We start from the raw sequence: 17,955 nt of genomic DNA on the forward strand, positions 1-17,955 counted from the left end.
GTGGCGGGGGCTTTCTCATCCCCTGGCCATTAGGCTGTTCCTTTATGTCAATACAAAGTCGTTTTCAATAAAATATATATATATATATATATATATATATATTTTGGAGGACCTCTTGATTGAGCTACCATATGAATGTTGGGGAAGCTTAGGATCAACTATTTGTGCAAATTGAGGAAACCATTATAGGGGTTTAAGCAATCTTCAAAAGCATAATTTGGAAAATTTAGAGACTTTTTATCGTTCTCATCACATTTAAAATCAGGAAAATTAGGGCCGTTTGGTAATGTTCCTATTTATTGTTTCTATTTCTTCATTTTTAATAAAGAAAAATGAATTGCTTCATTTTCATTAAATCAATGAAAAGTTCGTTTCTTGTTAAAAAAAAAAAAATTGCATGGTCCTAACGTCCATGAATTCAAGTATGATAAAAAAAATCTTTGTATTTATGCTTTGGAACAAATTGGAAATGGGATTAAGAAAAAAGAAACTTGTTTTGGTTGTTTCAAAAATTTCTATACAATTTTGAGAATGTTCCCAAAAAAGGAGAAACAAGAAACATAGTTAGTTTCAAAATGTTAAGATTTCTTAAAGAAAATTGGAAACGAGAAACAAGAAATGGGAACGTTACCAAACGAGACTTTAGTTGCTAGTCTTTAATCTGAAGACAGTGTAAAGGTTGCTTAATTTTGTTGTATAGGCGACACATTTTTTATTACTAAAGAACTTCAGAATTGGATAAAGAAACAAGGAGCGCAAGAATTGGATACTGAAGACAAGGAGAGTTATGATCTCTCTTTGGAGCTGAAGGAGCAAAATTATAGAGAGGAATCTTATAACAATTAAAATATGGGCACATCTGATTAAAGAAACTGGCTTCCTTTTGGGCTGTGACAGTGAGTGAGATGTCCAAATAGTAGTGAAGCATGATCATTATTAATAGGTTAAAAAACATATTTGGTCCCTATACTTTCATTAAAATAACGATTTAGTCTCTGAACTTTCAAAAGTAACGGTTTATTCTCTGTACTTTTAAATTGGTTACAATTTAGTCCTTGCCATTAAAAATTAGGTTATCATTTAACAGTAGTATGATGTGGCAGCCAATTAAGATATATGTGTATAAATTAAATGGCAACCTAAGCATAATAGTGGTTCAGTTCAACTTTCAAGCTCGGGTCGGTTTGGTTTAGGAACTAAAGAAAAAAAGCAACAAAAATTGAAATCTTCTCCTTCAACTCGAACACAAAATCTCTATTCTCAGTTTATACCATATTTTCCCACTTCTCCCACATTGAATTTTCACAGCTTGAAATACATGACTCTGACAATCTCCTCCGTAAAATCACCACCTCAATTTTTTAAACTCAAACTTTGAAAATACCCTTCTTGTAGAAAGAAACAAACCCCATTTCGCTAAAATTTGTTTTCCCCCTTTTCTATCCACTCATTTGTCACTTGCAATTTCCATTGACGACAATGTCTGTCGCCTTCGACCACTGGCGCCACAACTCAACGCCTGCAAGCTTGACGGAGGTCTTCATCTCTTTTGCCCAAATTGATTCCTCCATAATTCCAAGAAAATCCACTGCCCGATGACGGCCACAAAACCTTACTCCAGCTAGGTTATCAAAATTCGGACGAAGCCCTACGTCCTTAAGCCACCTCCATCGCCCCCATCTTCTCTATCAGTACCTGCTGCACCACAATATTTTCCCCAGTGGAGTTTCTTGAGCTCGTACAGCGATGGACGTTATCCTGGAGTGGAAGGATGAGATTTAGTCAAGTTTAAACCGACACATAAAAAGTTGAACTGACCCATTATTATGCTTAGGTGGCCATTTAATTTATACACATATATCTTAGTTGGCTGCCACGTCATTCTTCTGTTCAATTTTAACTTAATTTTTAACGGTAAGGATTAAATTGTAACCAATTTAAAAGTACACGGATTAAATCATTACTTTTGAAAGTTCAGGGACTAAATCGTTACTTTAATGAAAGTATAGGGACCAAATGTGTTTTTTAACCTTATTAATATTATTATTTTTTTAATCTTTTTTAGAACTTTTGACCTTTATTTCCTACCCGTGTTGTGAGTTTTGTGGATTATGATGCAGGGAAAATAGTGCAGTCTACTATTGAAGAATGCCGAGAGGCCTATGGAATGTGGGTTCAGATGGTATAATTTTTTCCTTTCCAAATTTCGCAAGTCTTAATCAAAGTTGAAGTGCTATTGAAAAGAGCTTGTATGACATTCTATTTCAGGCAAGGGAATTGTTGAAGCAGAAACTTAAAGAATTTGAAGGTTAGAACGTTATATAAATTTACTTTTCTTCTGAACAAAATGTTATATTCAAAATCATGCAATTGATGACCATGCACTTTCTGGTTACTAATTTACCATTCAGAGGGAAGTCCTAGTGGTAGTACATCGTATAGTGGTAAAGATCATCATATTGAAGAAGAAACGAATAACAGCAAATCATTGGAAAGGTCAAATGAGAAGATTGACGCTAGAAGATTAACTGAGATGCCATATTCCACTGACGTTGATCAACAAGCTGAAAACTTTACTCGAGGAGTTCATTCTACTACGTTTGCTTCTTGGTCAAGAGGATACATGAAGAAGTTTTGGTCTTTGTTACGAAGTCAGAATTATCTTCCTCTTGCACTAGTTATCACTTTTGCTGTGATTTTCCTAATGCAGGTATGTAGTTTCTTTTACAACTTATCTGCCATGGAATCTAAATCAGTACACCTATATGTTCCATCCATGAATTTGCATACGATTATAATTTCTTTGTCATGTAAGCAGTAAGCTAGGCCATGACTACAATTTTCAAAATGATACCTGTTAGGCACTTAGTTTTTATTTTATTTTTTTCTTTTTCTCGTCTCTCTTGCACCCATCCTCCTTATGCTCCCGCCAGATTTTGATTCAATTAAAATACCTGATTTACCTACTAAAAAAATGCTAAAAACCCATTATTGACCTATGATGAGAAACAGAAAACCAACCTCAATCTCACCCAGTCCTTCAGCCAAGTTAAAAAGGACTCATAATCGAGCCTCTTCTTTGCCTCTTAACTCTATTATTTACAGAAAATATATGTTCCATTCATATTTTCTTCAAAATTCTAAGTCCAAAATTTATTGCCAGGGTGGAAACTACCTTATCCGTTTATGCTTCTTCCTATTGATAGTCTAAAATTTATTAATAATGCCTAATGGAATGGTAGATTCCGGCAGTCACGTTGGTTTGATAGATTGTCTAAATTGTCATGCGTGCTCATTCCATTTGAGCCAAACGTACGTAATAATAATCTATAAGGAAGATGAAATTGTTCAGTCGTGTTGGAACAGACAGACATTATATATTTTTAACCCAACTGGCCATTGCCCGACCAGAATGTGAATGTTTCCAAAAGTGAGCAGTCAAAGCACAACTGTTTTGCTTGAACAGTATATGTTCTGTTCTGTTCAGTTCACCCTCCATATAAATTTTAAAGGTATGTGATTGTGATGTCTAAAACTTTTTGTACTGGAAATAGAGGCTCCGCTCATCTCTCTCCATGCGCTCTACTTCCATCACTATCCTCTGCACACAAGTTGATGGCCTTATTGGTTGGGGCCACTGCCCGAAGGAGACAATTTATTAGGGATAAGGACAATATAATTGACCAATATTCTTGGGATAAATTTTCGTCAAGGCCCCATCTGATAAAGATTTTATTTCTAGTTTTCTGTTTGGTTACTCGCATTTTCTTTGGTACATTTTTCATTTTTATTAAAAACCTTTTAGCCAAATTTTAAAAACAAAATTTGGCATAAATTTAAAAAATGTTTTTACGAAGTGCACAGCGAAACAAAATAGTACATAGATTAAGAAAAGTGTTTATTTGCTTAATTTTCATAAACAAAAAACTAAAAATAAATGGTTGTTAGAGGGGACCTAAAAGTTTTTGAAATCTCTTATTGAAGTCTTAGAAGTCCAGGAAGATCCCACTGCATATCTTTATCTATATTAGGTTAGGCTACCTTCTCTGTTATAATAACATATTTTCAATGTTGAAAATGGAAATGTTTCAATTGTTTGTTTCGTATTATGAAAAGTTTGACGTGGGTATCAAATATCAATGTTGAAAATGGAAATTAATTTGTTGAGGAAATGTTAAAGGATTTTCTTGGTTGCGTGGGTATTGATTATTTGTTGAATAAACTATTTGATTGTTATAATTGGTGGTGTGAGAACAGAATCAGTATCTTATATTTACAATGTTGAGGTAGTTAGATGGTGCTTGCATATCAGTTATAGAGACATACATATATTGAATCCTTGTCCGCAGGTGACAGGACAGGGCATACAGTAATTAACCAATAATTATGTTATGTTTAACTGCAGTTGAGCATAGTTATGCTGTTATCCAGACCCCAACACATCCACGTCAGTTCAACCGAGTATGCGAATGCGAAGGGCCTAAAATTCAGTGGTGGAAGATCGAGTGATGGCATGGCATGGTTGGAAAAGAGAATGCACCACCTCAAGGATGAGATGTACATGATCGAGGCTCGGCTAGAGATGATGCGACGCGAGCATGCACACTTAAAAGCACAGCTAAGAGATTTTGAGGAATAATTAAGTTAAATGCTTGTGATTAATTTATATACGAGAGATTCATCGAGGACAATAGTCAACAGAAATGACTATTGCGCAGATTTGTATGTTTACTTCAATGATAGCACCTCACAAAACAAAAATTGGAATACATACTACAGCCCAGCATCTGGACTGTAAATGGAATGAAATGAAAACGATCCATTTGTATGTTTTTTATTATTATTATTATTTTTTTATCAGAAAGTGGAACCCGAGTCTCCAATTGAGTAGCCTCCACGGTCTTCTGCAACTGTCGACTTTGATCCCAAAGAGGAGTATACAACATGAATGTGTTTAACTAAAATGTTTGCATAACCATAAAAATACTTATGAAAAGTTGAGAACTTTTATGGGTAGCGAACTTGGATAAAGATCTCGACTCGTTTGTTGGTAGAATGGAGTTTTTGCTCAACAAGAGTAACCTATATATATTATATGGTTTTGCTGAGGAAGTCCCCAATATGGATTGGACTTCCTTTCTGACTGAGAGAGAGAGAGGAGGGTATAGTTGGGAATTTTTAAGAGAAGCTAAATACGATCAGTGATCAACTTTGTGGTTCCAAAAATGGTATTGAGAGATGAGGAATTGGATTTTAGAAGTGTCCGTAGGAAAAGGGAACCCACCGGCAGTCACCCACAGGCCCAGGCGTGGAAAAAGAATGGGCGGAATTTTTCCAATCATTTGGATTTGGAATAAGAGGAGTGGGATGAGAAAGTGAAAGTGAAAGTGGCCTTTGGACCTATTTGGAGCCACCGACCTCGGGCCTCGCAAAAGGCTTCTATTAAACTAAATTAGAATGCATGCCAATTGCCATTGCCGAATACGATCGACTTGACAAATGACGACGACTGGACTTTGGAGAGAAAGAACCAAGAACATGGATTTGTTAGACGTGATCAATGTTTGGTTGAAATTTGAAACTCAGCTCAGCCTACTTTTTTTTTGCATGTTAACCACATTGCTCTTTCTTGCATGATACTTGGAGCCGCACTTCAACCCTTAGCTCCTTCCTTAATCTTCCTCTCAGAATACTTTGCTCTTTAAAAGTCACGACTAAATTTTGTCCTTAGTATCATTGAAAAATTGACAACTCATTATTTTTTATAAAATGTCTCTATTTTTTTGTATTTCTCTCTCTTAATTTTCAAATATTTAAAGTTGGTGAGTACAAGATTGCTCTTTACTATTAAGGAACCAAGTAGTTTCCATGTTGATCCATTTTTGTATATTATGCCCTACAAAACCCATGTCTTCTACATCCAAAGCATGTAATTCTAGAGTTTAATGATAATTGGAGATATAAAAAGTTGAATGATAAAATATGCACGTTGAACTTTACTAGCTTGATGGCAATAATTGGGTAAGAGATTAAACTCGATCAGTTACAACATACATAATTAAATTTAAAAACTCGAGTAGCTGGCTCAAAATCTGCGTCTAAATTAATATGGAGAGATTATTGTTTTAATATAATATAACACTATATGCCGTAGTGATATTGTATTTTAAAATTTAAATTTTATATAGAGAGAAAGAGATACGCCACCTCCTCCTTCTAATCTAAACCTCTCACTTTAGAAATAATTAAATTCCAAAAAAGGGGGAAGTGGATCTATCTATAACTAAAAATTCTATTCCATTCTTCTTCTACATATGACGTCAAACCAACTAAAGAATAATATTATTTTAGGTTTAGGGACTGATAATTTGGGCACGTCTGCTGGTGTTGGATTGGATTAGATGGAATCAGAACTGAAGAAGCAAATGCAGGAATCTACGATCAAACTTTATTTTGAGATAAGATAACAAGTTTAATTAGGCAACAGATGGAAAGAGATAGAGAGGATAATTATCACCTTTTAAATTTAATTATGTTTCCACAAAAGAAACGAAGCATATTCTTCTGTTTTCTAACTAAGATTGAGAAGATAGCACACCACATCCCTACTAACTTTTTAGCAACTAATAACGAGTAATATAATGCTATTCAAATATTAAATTGTTGATGGCTGGAGCAGAATATCATATGCGATAGTTGTCCAATTGGAGAATTAAGAGCTTTCTTCAAAGACGATAGTTTTTCATTTCTCCTCTTTATTTATATTATAATACCCTAGAAATAAAATAATTTCATGATAAATAAAAATAAAAACTCAAATGTATAGATTAATAAAATGATATAAAATTTGCATTTATAACTTCCCATGCCAATTTCAACATAATTTAATAGACCCCTATTAAATAATTAGTTCAATCCTTATCATTAAGATTATATAAAGGAGCTTTTGCGATAATAGCGATTTGGCCTAATCAATAGCATATTAGTCCGATGATAAAACATTAATAGAAATAGAAGAACTCATATATCGATGATGTATTTTATATATTAGGTATACGAGTGTACTGGTATAGTTTATCAATGATACAAGAATGATATACGATGTTTTGTATTGATATATTAGTGATGTAAAAAAGAATACATGAATGATATATTTTATATTAACAAATGAATGAGGTGTTTTACGTTTGATATAAGATATAGTTTATCACATGAATAATATATTAGTGGTGAGTGCAGTAGATGATCCACTGGATCTTGTGTTTGTGCATATAAAAGGCGCAGCTTAGAAGCCCCCCTCACATTCGCATAATTCAAATAAAAAGAAAAAAAGTGATTAATTTTGTAAAAAATAGTGGACGGTGTGGTTGATGTACAGAAATGTGAGTCAGTTTCAAAAGTTGAATTTTCTAAAGCAATTTTGAATTGAATTATTTTGGTCCACCTCAGCTGCAGCTGCATGCTTCAATTACTCCGCCTTGGAATATTCCACCAGAACGAAAACGGCGCCGTCATCCCCCGGTGGGTCCGCAAAACCCGTGTGGTTCACGTCCAATCTTTTCCCGTCCATTTCTTCTCCTTCGAAGACGAATCAAATCTAAGTCTTTGTTCGAGTCATCAAAATTTGTACGCTCAGTTAATAAAGTAATTCTTACGATCTCAAATGATGATCTGACTTGTTGAATAAATAGATAAATTCATCTCAAATACATCTGTCAATTTTCCATTTCTTCTTTAATATTTTAGAAAAATCTCAATCAACATTAAAATAACAATAACGGAAAAAAAAATAAAATTTATATGGTATTTTTCAACCAAGTTGTCACTGTAGTCGTTTTTCAACATCTTTTATAGCAGGAACCGGCCACTTCAAATCCGTACTAAAAAGATATTACAAATCTAGTAATTCGTTACAGATTGAGACATGCAAAATCAATAAGTAGATTTTTCATACCAGAGACATTTGGACTACCAACATAAATTAAATGTACATTCTACAAAAATGTTAATTTTCTGTGCAATATTTTTTATTTTATTTTACTAAAAAAAAAAGAAAAAGAAATAAAGTTTGAATATGAAAAAAAAAAAAGGAGTGTTGACAGGGATACTTTGGAAAGTGACAGAGAGAAATCTGCAAAGTCCATTTTCAGAGTAAATTAATATTGACGAATTTGACAAACTCATTTATTTCCAATCATTGTTCAGAACTTTTTTCCAAAAAAACTTTTGAAGTTTTAGTTTTAGGTGCCATTTTCCAGTCTATATTATCCCTTAAAAAAATGTAAAAATAATAATAAAAAATTAAAAACTTTTAGTTTTCTTAATCGCCTGTTTTCTTTTCTTACAACTATTTCCCAAAACCTTCGCGCACAACCAAAAAGAGTGAAATAAAATAAAACAAATGTAGAAACTAGATCCTTTGCAGTTTGCCGTACAATCTGACCCAAATAGTGTTAAATGTTGAATCTTTACCATCTTTTCCTTTCTTTTCCTTTTTCTTCTCAGAAATTTCACTCTACTATAAATTGAAATCTAATATATATTTTAAAAAATACTATATACTTTTTTTAAGATATATCATAAGTTTAACTTTTTTTAGTGTGTTTCTTATTTCATTTGAATTTAATTTTAACTTAGATTATACTATTTTTGTAAAAGATTTAACTTTATGCTATAATTAAAAATAAATATTTATTTTATTATATTTATCTAAATAGCTCTAAGGATTTTTTTAGATAGTCTTCCGTTTAATCTTTAAATTTACCATTATGTATTAAAATTTATTAATTAGGTCCTAGTTAACGAAAAGTTGATGTATCATTAAATTATTTTTGTTGCAAAAAAAAATTACTTTACTACTTTATTAACATATTTAGATATTTGATAAATAAATTCAACTCATCCATCTACAAAACCTAACTCACTCATCAATACAATTTATTTATTTCAAGTAGCATGTTCACATATTTAATTATGTTAAGAAAACAATAATTTAAGGGCATATCAACTTTTAATTAATATTTTTTACAGAATTACTTGATTGAGAATTTTAATTATAGAAAAGGTAAAATTGAGAGGTGAATCGAGGATTATCAACAAGATTAGGGACCCTTAGCTCTAATGTACATTAAAATTATTTAAAAATAAATTGTTCTTATTTTAAGATTTAAATTGATTAAGAGGAGATTTTTAGATTGTTAACTAAAAATTAAAAAGGAAAACAGATTATTATTATTATTTTTTGGTTGGAAAAAATGATTATATGGTGTATGATTGAGAGAGGCAGGTAGATGTGAAAGATATATATGGACGGAGCGTTAACGGAAGAGGAAGTGGATGTGGGAGTGGAAGTCGTAGCTGAATGAAATCTGTAGAGAGATCTTTGGCCCGACTTTGGACTTTGATTGATTGAAAATTGAACGTTGACTCAATGGGCTGCGAATTTTGAAAACTTTGGATTTATTTATTATTTATTTTGTTGGAATATTTAAACTAATTGCTCTTCTGTTAGCCGCTAATATATACATGTTTTCTTCTAGGAGGCATGCCGTCCAGCCTCCTCTCCTACTATTTCGCCACCTGCTAACCCAATCTATAATTTCATTTCCCACTCCCACTCCCACTCCCACTCCACATTATTATTCTAATTAATCCTTCTGCTCTCATACTACTCTTACCAATTTTAGTATCGCAAAATTAGCTGTGAATTCCAAACCAAATTTGAAACAAATCAAGCTAACCATAAAGGTGTACCGAAAGTGACCCAAGCAAATATTGAAACAAATCAAATTAAACTTATTTTGAATGGTACTGCCTTCTCTTAATTTAAACAAAAAAAAAAATTATTCAATGTAGTTGGTACAATGTAATTATCACTTTCATTGACGTGAACGTTTCATGATGGGGAGAGAAATTTTTATTATTATTTTTCTAAAATAATGTATCCCTGCAACAATTATATAAAACATATAGTACTAGTATCAGTTAAAATGAATATAAATAGGGAGGAAACAACAATGCTGTAAGAATTCGAACATAGGACCTTCCGCTCTAATATTATTTTAAACGTGAACAAACAACAACGAACCCAAAAGTTTAAACTGATGAGTTAGGTAAATTTAATTCACTTATTGGATATCTTAACACAAAATAAAATAAAATAAAATACACACCTTTTTAGAAACAATCTTCGACTCTACCCATACTCTCTTAACATCTTACATGTAAAACCGTTATCGTAATATTAAAAAAATGAAAGTTTTTGTCAAATCACAGTTCTTAGGCACTAGTTAGGTAAAACCTATATCACACACTCCTTTAAATCATAAGATTTGATCAAACATTGACTTGTATGTCAGTTCTTGAAAAAATTATTGAAGACTGTGTTTCTTAATAATTGTTAGATAGAGATTAAAAATACCTTTATAATTTATCACTCATATATCACACGATGTAAAAGTGGTAGTCTCCTCTAATAATTTTTTCAACTCTCAGAGTATAAATAAGTCTTTCATAATTAATATCTCGTAAAATGAAAAAAAAAATTGTCAGGAGGAAAACGAAGTGAATTAATTTGGAAAATTATGATTAAGATGAGAATTAAGGCGGGAGTTTGGTATGGACGGCGGAGCAGCGGGGCGCACGTGGGAACCGCGGATCGCCAGGTGTCCTCTTCTCCCGAGTCCCGACGGCTACGGGGTCGGTGCTCCAATCCATTCTCAAACTAATTTAATTAAATTTACGAATTAGCAATTTAGAATTTTCTTTTCTTATTATTATTATTATTCTTTTTCAATATTTACGGTCTGTCTCTCAACTCTCAACTCAGAAGGGGTGACTTTGGATCTTCCATGTTCCACTTGTCATGTCACGCTTTGTGTGCAAAAGTACAAGCCTCACCTTTTTCCAGCTCTTTTCTCTCTTCCTATCTCTCCATTTCATTCACTAGAAATTAGGATACTGTTTTTAGCCACTTCTTCACTCAACAATGAATAAAAAAATGCATAAAATATTTGTTAACTAAATTTTAGTAATTTTATATATATTTTGAAAATTTCATTTAATTTTAACCGCAAGACCAAAGCATATAGGAAATGACGCTTTGGTTGTGAGGCATGAGAGGCAGCAGTAGAGTAGGATAAAGATGAGAAAAAACTAAGGAAATAGAATTAATTTACAAAATGTAATATTTTGGAGTTAGTTTTGTGGATTGGAAGTGGTAATTAGTTAGACTTAGCGGTAGGAATTAGGAATTAGGATGAAGATGATGTGTGTGAAGAGTGAAGAGTATACTTGTGGGTTATCCAATTATCGGAGCATCCTCTTAGCCGTTGCTCTCAAGGGACACGTGGAGCTGACAAATCCGTCGACCAAATGGAGGTATGTTTTGAGGTCGTGACATTTGGCCACGTTTATGCGGGCGAGGTGGGGCGAGTCCCTGCTGCTCAGCCGTAGCTCTCGACCCACCTCCGAGTACGCCCATTGGGTCTCCTCCACGCATTTCTGGAACCACCCTCCTACTCGGATCAACCAACATGATTCGGATTCGGGTTCGGGTTCGGGTTCGGATTCGGATCTCTCCTCCTCCTCCTCCACTACGAAACCTGGCACCTTGGTGATCACGTCATCCGAGTTCACAATGCGCAGCACTTTGGTTCCTTGCTTCTCGAGGCGCTTCCGGAAGCTCCTGTTTCCGACGCGTGGTCCCCCGAAGGAGATTACCGTGACGAGAGGCGCCCGCTTGAAGGACTGCTTGATATCGTAGGCCGCCAGAGTTGCCAATGCGGCGCCCAGGCTGTGGCCCGTGATGGTTAAACTCAGGGGCTGGTCGCCGTAGGACTGCAGCAGCCGGGATATTTCTTCGTGTACCATTTGTCTCAAGCTGGGAAAAGAGTCCGTCCCGGAGGTGTAAAGGCTCAAGAACCCACTTTCGACCATGGGGATGGAATGTTTTTGAATATGAATATCATCCGACCACGGAAGTTCTGTGAGGGTGGCTCTCAGGTTCTCGAGCCACTCCAAGCAAGTGGCGGTGCCTCTGAAGGCAATGACTACATCGCGGCGTCCGAGGCGGGAGATTTCGTGCTTGTCGTGGGAAACAGCGACGTAGCCGATCCAGCTGGAGTTGGCGGTGGTGGAGGGGATCCAGCGTGGGAGGCGTATTCCGGAGGTGGCTCTGAGGTTCTTGGTGATCCGGTAGCCGGTCGCCGGAAGGCCGGAACGCTCCAACAATGAGGCTTTGGGGTAGAGGCAGGTGGCGTAGGAGGGGGAAGAAGGGTCGAAGTCGAAGGACTTGTAGGCGGCATCCACAAACTGGCCGTACCGGAGGATTTCGTTGCGGAGATTATCGTCCAGCGGGTCTAGTAGGCCTTCCCAGTTTTCCACGCCTTGGTACTCCTTCCATTTCTCTCCCAGTCTTACTAATTTTACGCCACCCACCCCATCCCCATCTCTCCTGCAACTCCAACTACTACTTTTACACGCCACGCTCTGCGATGCTCTCGCCATCCCCACGCCCACGCCCCTGCTCTCCACCTGTGGAATTGGAACACTCGGATTTTGGGCCACCCTCATACCACAAAACCTCATTTCAGCAATATATTACTATATTACGTATTATATATCCTCAGCTTCCTCCTATAATAGTTGCCACCTCTTACAAAATATATATATACGTGGGATTCGGATGTGGTAACCAGGACAGAGAGATATATGGAGGGTGTACGTGAAGAGAGTATATATATCGAATCTGGGTATATTTGAGAATTGAAGAGAAGAAATATTTAAGAAGAGGAAGAAGAAGAATGTGGTCGGCTAAGGATACTGGAGAGATTCTTGTGGTATATATAGAAACGTTATGTAGAAAGGTGTGGTGGAGGAATTGGAGTGAGGATGATGATGAATGTATCAGATTCGTGCGTGGAAAGTGAGGCTGCTTTAATCATCCAAATTAAAAATTGCCCCTACTTACTTTCTACAGAGAGAGGGGGGGGGGGGGGGGGGGGGGGGGGGGGGGGGGGGTAATTAAGGTTCATGTCATCACAGAATGGGGGCTGCGACTGTGAGAGGGGCAAAACTATTTAATTACCAATATATGCTTTTTCTCATTTTTAAAAATCATTGAAACAACAATAAATAAATATATTTTAGGGGAAAAAGTAGAAGAAGTGATGGGCGTATGAATACGAGCAAGACTACGGTTACGGTTGGTGCAGACAAAATTGGTAACCGGAAAAACTGCAGTGGCGACGTGGACAGGTCACCATCAAATCCAGCTGGACTCAGTCACCCAGCCGCAGTACGAATCATGAAATATGAATTCCCTAAATTTCAAACCCAACTTTCCGACCGTATCCAATTCCAAACCCACGCCTCCCACACGTAACTCCCAAAAACAAAATTAATTAAGTTACCCTCGTCTTGCCAACTAAATTAATGCACATTTGAACATAACTCACCGTAATAAGATATTTATATCAGAACATAAAGTCGAGTTCGTATGAAACTTTAATGAAATGGTTCTGGTATTTAAAAAAAAAATGAAAATCATTGAGACTGAGGTATTACCCAAACCCAAACCCCCATCTGGAGCTACTTTCTGTCTTGTCCAACTCCTAACTCTCCTTCATTCAGATCTCTTCGGGATTCACCAACGTACCAGCTACAATACATAATAAATCATATAGTAATATGGTAACTAGTAAGTACAGTTCCACTTCCACTTCCACACCCAATAATACATTACTACACTTCCACTTCCACTTCCCCTTCCACTTTCACACCCAATAATATTATACCACTGTACGTATTACTGACACACCACGTAACGCTAATGCATTCTCCATCTCCCATAACTAAATTAAACACTTCATTTCCTATCGCCAACTAATTAACTAAACCACCAACTCTCTCAGTCCCAATGCACTTTCATTTTCCCATCTTTGTGCATCCATATTTATTTCTTTCACAAATATCTTTCCTAATTAATTCCAACTGGATCCTTTTAGTTGGGGTCCATAAAAATAAAATAAAAAAGCATATTTATTATTTCATTTAGAGGTAACAATAATTCCGGTTAAAGAGGTCCGGAAATTGGAGTTTTGAAACAAAGATCACGACTGCCCCCTGCCCCCACCGCCACCCACAACCAGTACCCAGTACCAGTACCGGTACTACAATGCCATGCACTCCCAAAATATCAACAACTTAACGAGATATCTACAAAAAAACTACAAAATGCATATTTGGGAATACAGATTTTTTTCATAACGAATTGCATAAAGCTAGCAAAACTACAATGGCACAATTTACATGCATATTCAGTATGTAGGCTGTTTCTATTTGTTTTTGTTCTTTCTCCCCTTCACTTCTCGCGTACGATTTACTTTTCCATGGATATGGATGTATGTAGTATTGAAGCCCCTTTCTTTCGTTTTTCCCCTTTTGATTTTTGGTCCACAAATTCATCTTATACCCTATATTATTTTGTTGGAATTAGGAAGCTTGAGATATCAGACAGCAAAAGATGTCCAAGCTCTTAACTCCAACCATTTGGAATATAGAAAAAAAAAAAGAAAAAAAAGAAAGGCAGGCCCACTTTGCCTTCAATATCTTAAGCTGTATCTGAATTATTGAACGCCAAACATTAATTGTTGCTCTTGCTCTGGTCATGATCGATCATCATATGTACTTTCACAATGCATATAGTAATTAAATTGAAGAAGAATAATAAATATCCAATATGTATAATTATTGGGGAATTAGAATAATTTTTACAAGTAATATAGTAAGTAAGAGGTTGTGTGGCGGGCATTATATTAGTTACTGTAATGTGATATTGTAATGGTAAGAGAGACAAGGTGTACCAATTGATGCCATATTTATAAAGGCAATGATTGCTTGGCTATGGATGCTGTACTCTACTGCTGCCTCACATACTTTGGCCTTTGCTCTTGTTTAATATCTCTAAATATATTTAGAATGTGAATGTGACCTTCACTTCCATTCCTTCCTTAATATCTCTTTCCATCTTAGGCAACTAACAAGATTTTTATCTCCACCCACCTATCACCTATCACATTTTTTAAATCAAATTTCAATTGCATGTCGTGGCTACTTTTTATTTTTATTTTAATAAAAAAAACAAATATTTTATAAATAATTGATTTTTTTAATTAGTACAACAAATTAAATATGGCGGGAGTTTGAACCAATTTTATTAAAAAAGTAGTAAAAATGCCTTAACCTTTAAGCTTGGGCTCATGTTGCCTATAATTGATATAGAAATTAAGTTCCCTGGTTTGCCTATGGTTTTCCCTTTCATACTAGACCTTTATTATGTTACGTTATACATACAGGCAAGAAAGATATTTATGGTCATGTTTTTAAAATCGTATTAACTTCTCTCATCAAAATTTTCTACATACATGTTTCATGTCTAATACTTTTGGATACAATTCTAGAAAAAGAAAAAATAAAAAAATGAAACGAGAAAGAGGCAGAGGTGTTTGGGCAGTTAACATCTGGAAATTGTGATTATTCTATTTATGAGTTTGAGCAACATATGCAATACAATATGTGTTGAAGCTGGATGGAGGCTTTTGGGGAGAGAGTTTGAGCAATGCGTAACTCGTGAAAGTTTGGAGAAGAATTAGATTCACGTGGTTTCCAAGCGTTCATGTTATATTTACATGTTTTCCAGCCCCAGAATTCTGTTGAATTTAATGGTGAAGGATGGCATTATTGGTATTTATGATAATTTAATCTGGGAACAAAGGCACAAGTAAAAACAGTTAATTTGGGAATAAAAATTGTGTATGTAGCTATATTGGTTGCAACAAAGAGCACACAAATTAAAACCGAGCACCCAATATCTAAAATGAGAAGGTTTTAATTTGGTGGTATAACATCTCCTAAATAAACAGGGCACAAGGTATAAAGTTTCCACGTGAAGTATTGATAGCAGTAAATGCATGATTTACATGCAATTTCCTTTTGTGCAAGCTTTTACAAAAGATTCTTCATTAGACCTCATGCTGTGCACTTCAAAAATAAGTATTTTCATGTTGCCAAGACCCCACGAGAGGTTTTCTATCATCTTAATCAACCCATCTACATCGGAAATTCAGACAAGACATTACACCCTTTTTCTCCACGTGCACTTCACGTGGATCGTTATATGTCATTCGAAAACCCAGATATTGCAACTGCTACCCTCGCTAGTTAATTTGTTGGTACTTTTCATGTTTTTGGCCTCACGACCACGCATACACCATTTTCAAATTTGGGTTGACAATTATGCGCAAACATCTCAAACTACGCACCAATTCACGGTCGATGCTTCATCCATCCATCTATTTTGAGAGAGTAGCCTGTAGTTTTACCTCGAGAAATTTCAAAACGTATTTCAAATCTATATTCAATGATGATTAAGAAACATACACGGGTTTTAAATCTGCTTCGTCTAGTGGTACTAAAGGACAATCACATTTATGGGGGCCTAATTCAATATATTTTCTACCGTCTGCTAGCTAATCGTGTGCATCCGTACCATTGTCGATTTTGCCTCTATTTCTTCACTCGGAATAATAGTGTAGTCGGTGTGTGTGTGTATTAGTACGGTCATACGCAAGTACAAAATGCAGAGTGTAAAATCTCTGTCACTAATTTACATGTTATATGCCAACAATTGTGGAGGTTGCTCAAGTTGACTTCTTCTGCATTGGCACTATTGGAGCCATGTGAATAATAATGTTGATCAAAAAGGATGATGAGGAGGGACCAAAGAACTTTTGAATAGGAGAAAAACCGAAGCACTCTTTGATGTATTGATCGAATTTGAGCTTGAAGAATCATGCAACCTCGATGCTAATCACTTTCTCCATATTAAAGTCATTAATAGTACTCCATCCACTTAAACTTACAATTTTGCCAAAATTGGTTTTACCTACCATGAATATGAAATTATAATCACCTTTTATTTGATACCATATTGAATAAGATATGTATCTTTAATCTAAAAAACTGAAGCTTTTGCGGTAGTAATGAAAAAGTAGTAACAATGCTTCACAATTTTGCAAAACTAAAATCTCGAGGCCTAGCCTTACGAAAAAAAATAAAAAGTCTAATATAACTCTTAATAAACACGAAGCCCAAATAATGATATACACCTATATATTTGATTTGATATATCCTTAAATCTTTGATATATGACTTAATATATCATTAATATTACTGATTATGAATGTTGATATACAAATGATATACTTGGTATATTACTTCTTTTTTAAGAAAATATATTACTTCTCTTCAATGTATTTAGTTTCTCATAGTGAATTGTGCTGTGTTACTTACAATTTTAGATGAAATATTTTTTCTTTATAACTTAAATATTTGTCATCTATACCTAATACGAATGTTGAAATTATTATTGATATACATAATTTGTTATATTACTAAAGAAATCAATAATGCAGCTGAATATACCTGATTATGAGTATTGATATACCAATAATATACTTGATGGATGTTGATATACCAAGCTAATTTCCGTCGCGTCGGGTCGGGTCGGAACTCGTGTCCGAATTTCCCTTTGTGCCCCACGTAGTACCCGCCTCCTCGTTTCCCCACTCCCTTCCCCTCCAGCAACCTTCCACGGGACTTCGGAGGTAAATCGATCGGAATGGGCTTTGCGGCCCGTCTGGTAACGTAGGCTTTGACTTCCACCGGCCCATCAACCCAACTACACGTTACTGGGCTTTTTCCTGGATTTTTTTGTAGCACGAATTGTCGTATTTGCCCTCATTTGAGTTTATTTTTTCAAAAAATGCCCTTGTTTCAATTCTATCCATTTCCGCAGTTGAGTTGAGGCTTGTTAAATTTTTAAAATAAAAAACGAATCCCATCGCTGGCTGTTTTGGTCCACCCCTACGCTCTTCTTTTGATTAAAATACACCT

At 35.2% G+C, this 17,955-nt stretch overlaps 2 protein-coding genes across 5 annotated transcripts in view; one reads left to right on the top strand and one right to left on the bottom strand.

Annotated features, from left to right (window-relative positions):
- VAD1 (GRAM domain family protein) overlaps positions 1-4,840 on the top strand; it is a 32,597-nt gene extending 27,757 nt beyond the window's left edge. For 2 of the 4 annotated variants that reach the window (XM_022288876.2, XM_088123929.1), the window contains 4 exons: positions 2,121-2,182; positions 2,269-2,308; positions 2,412-2,710; positions 4,406-4,840. In XM_022288876.2, the coding sequence (XP_022144568.1) occupies positions 2,121-2,182; positions 2,269-2,308; positions 2,412-2,710; positions 4,406-4,639 (635 nt within the window). In that variant the 3' untranslated portion in view covers positions 4,640-4,840. Of the gene's footprint in view, positions 1-700; positions 758-2,120; positions 2,183-2,268; positions 2,309-2,411; positions 2,711-4,405 lie in introns of those variants that run through there. The other 2 variants (XR_015790804.1, XM_022288884.2) reach the window with 2 other exon arrangements.
- A 6,329-nt stretch (positions 4,841-11,169) lies between these two features.
- On the bottom strand, positions 11,170-12,812 carry DAD1 (alpha/beta-Hydrolases superfamily protein). Its single transcript, XM_088123612.1, has one exon. The coding sequence runs from the start codon at positions 12,586-12,588 to the stop codon at positions 11,308-11,310; it is 1,281 nt and encodes a 426-aa protein (XP_087979738.1). The 5' UTR covers positions 12,589-12,812; the 3' UTR covers positions 11,170-11,307.
- Positions 12,813-17,955: the final 5,143 nt, after the last annotated feature.

Source organism: Momordica charantia (assembly GCF_013281855.1).
Source record: "Momordica charantia cultivar OHB3-1 chromosome 5 unlocalized genomic scaffold, Mcharantia_2.0 BLBB01000005.1, whole genome shotgun sequence".
NCBI classification, from domain to species: Eukaryota; Viridiplantae; Streptophyta; class Magnoliopsida; order Cucurbitales; family Cucurbitaceae; genus Momordica; species Momordica charantia.

What these genes read in the sequence shown, in the direction of transcription:
- DAD1 (XM_088123612.1), bottom strand. Translation starts at nt 12,588, where the DNA reads ATGAGGTTTTGTGGTATGAGGGTGGCCCAAAATCCGAGTGTTCCAATT.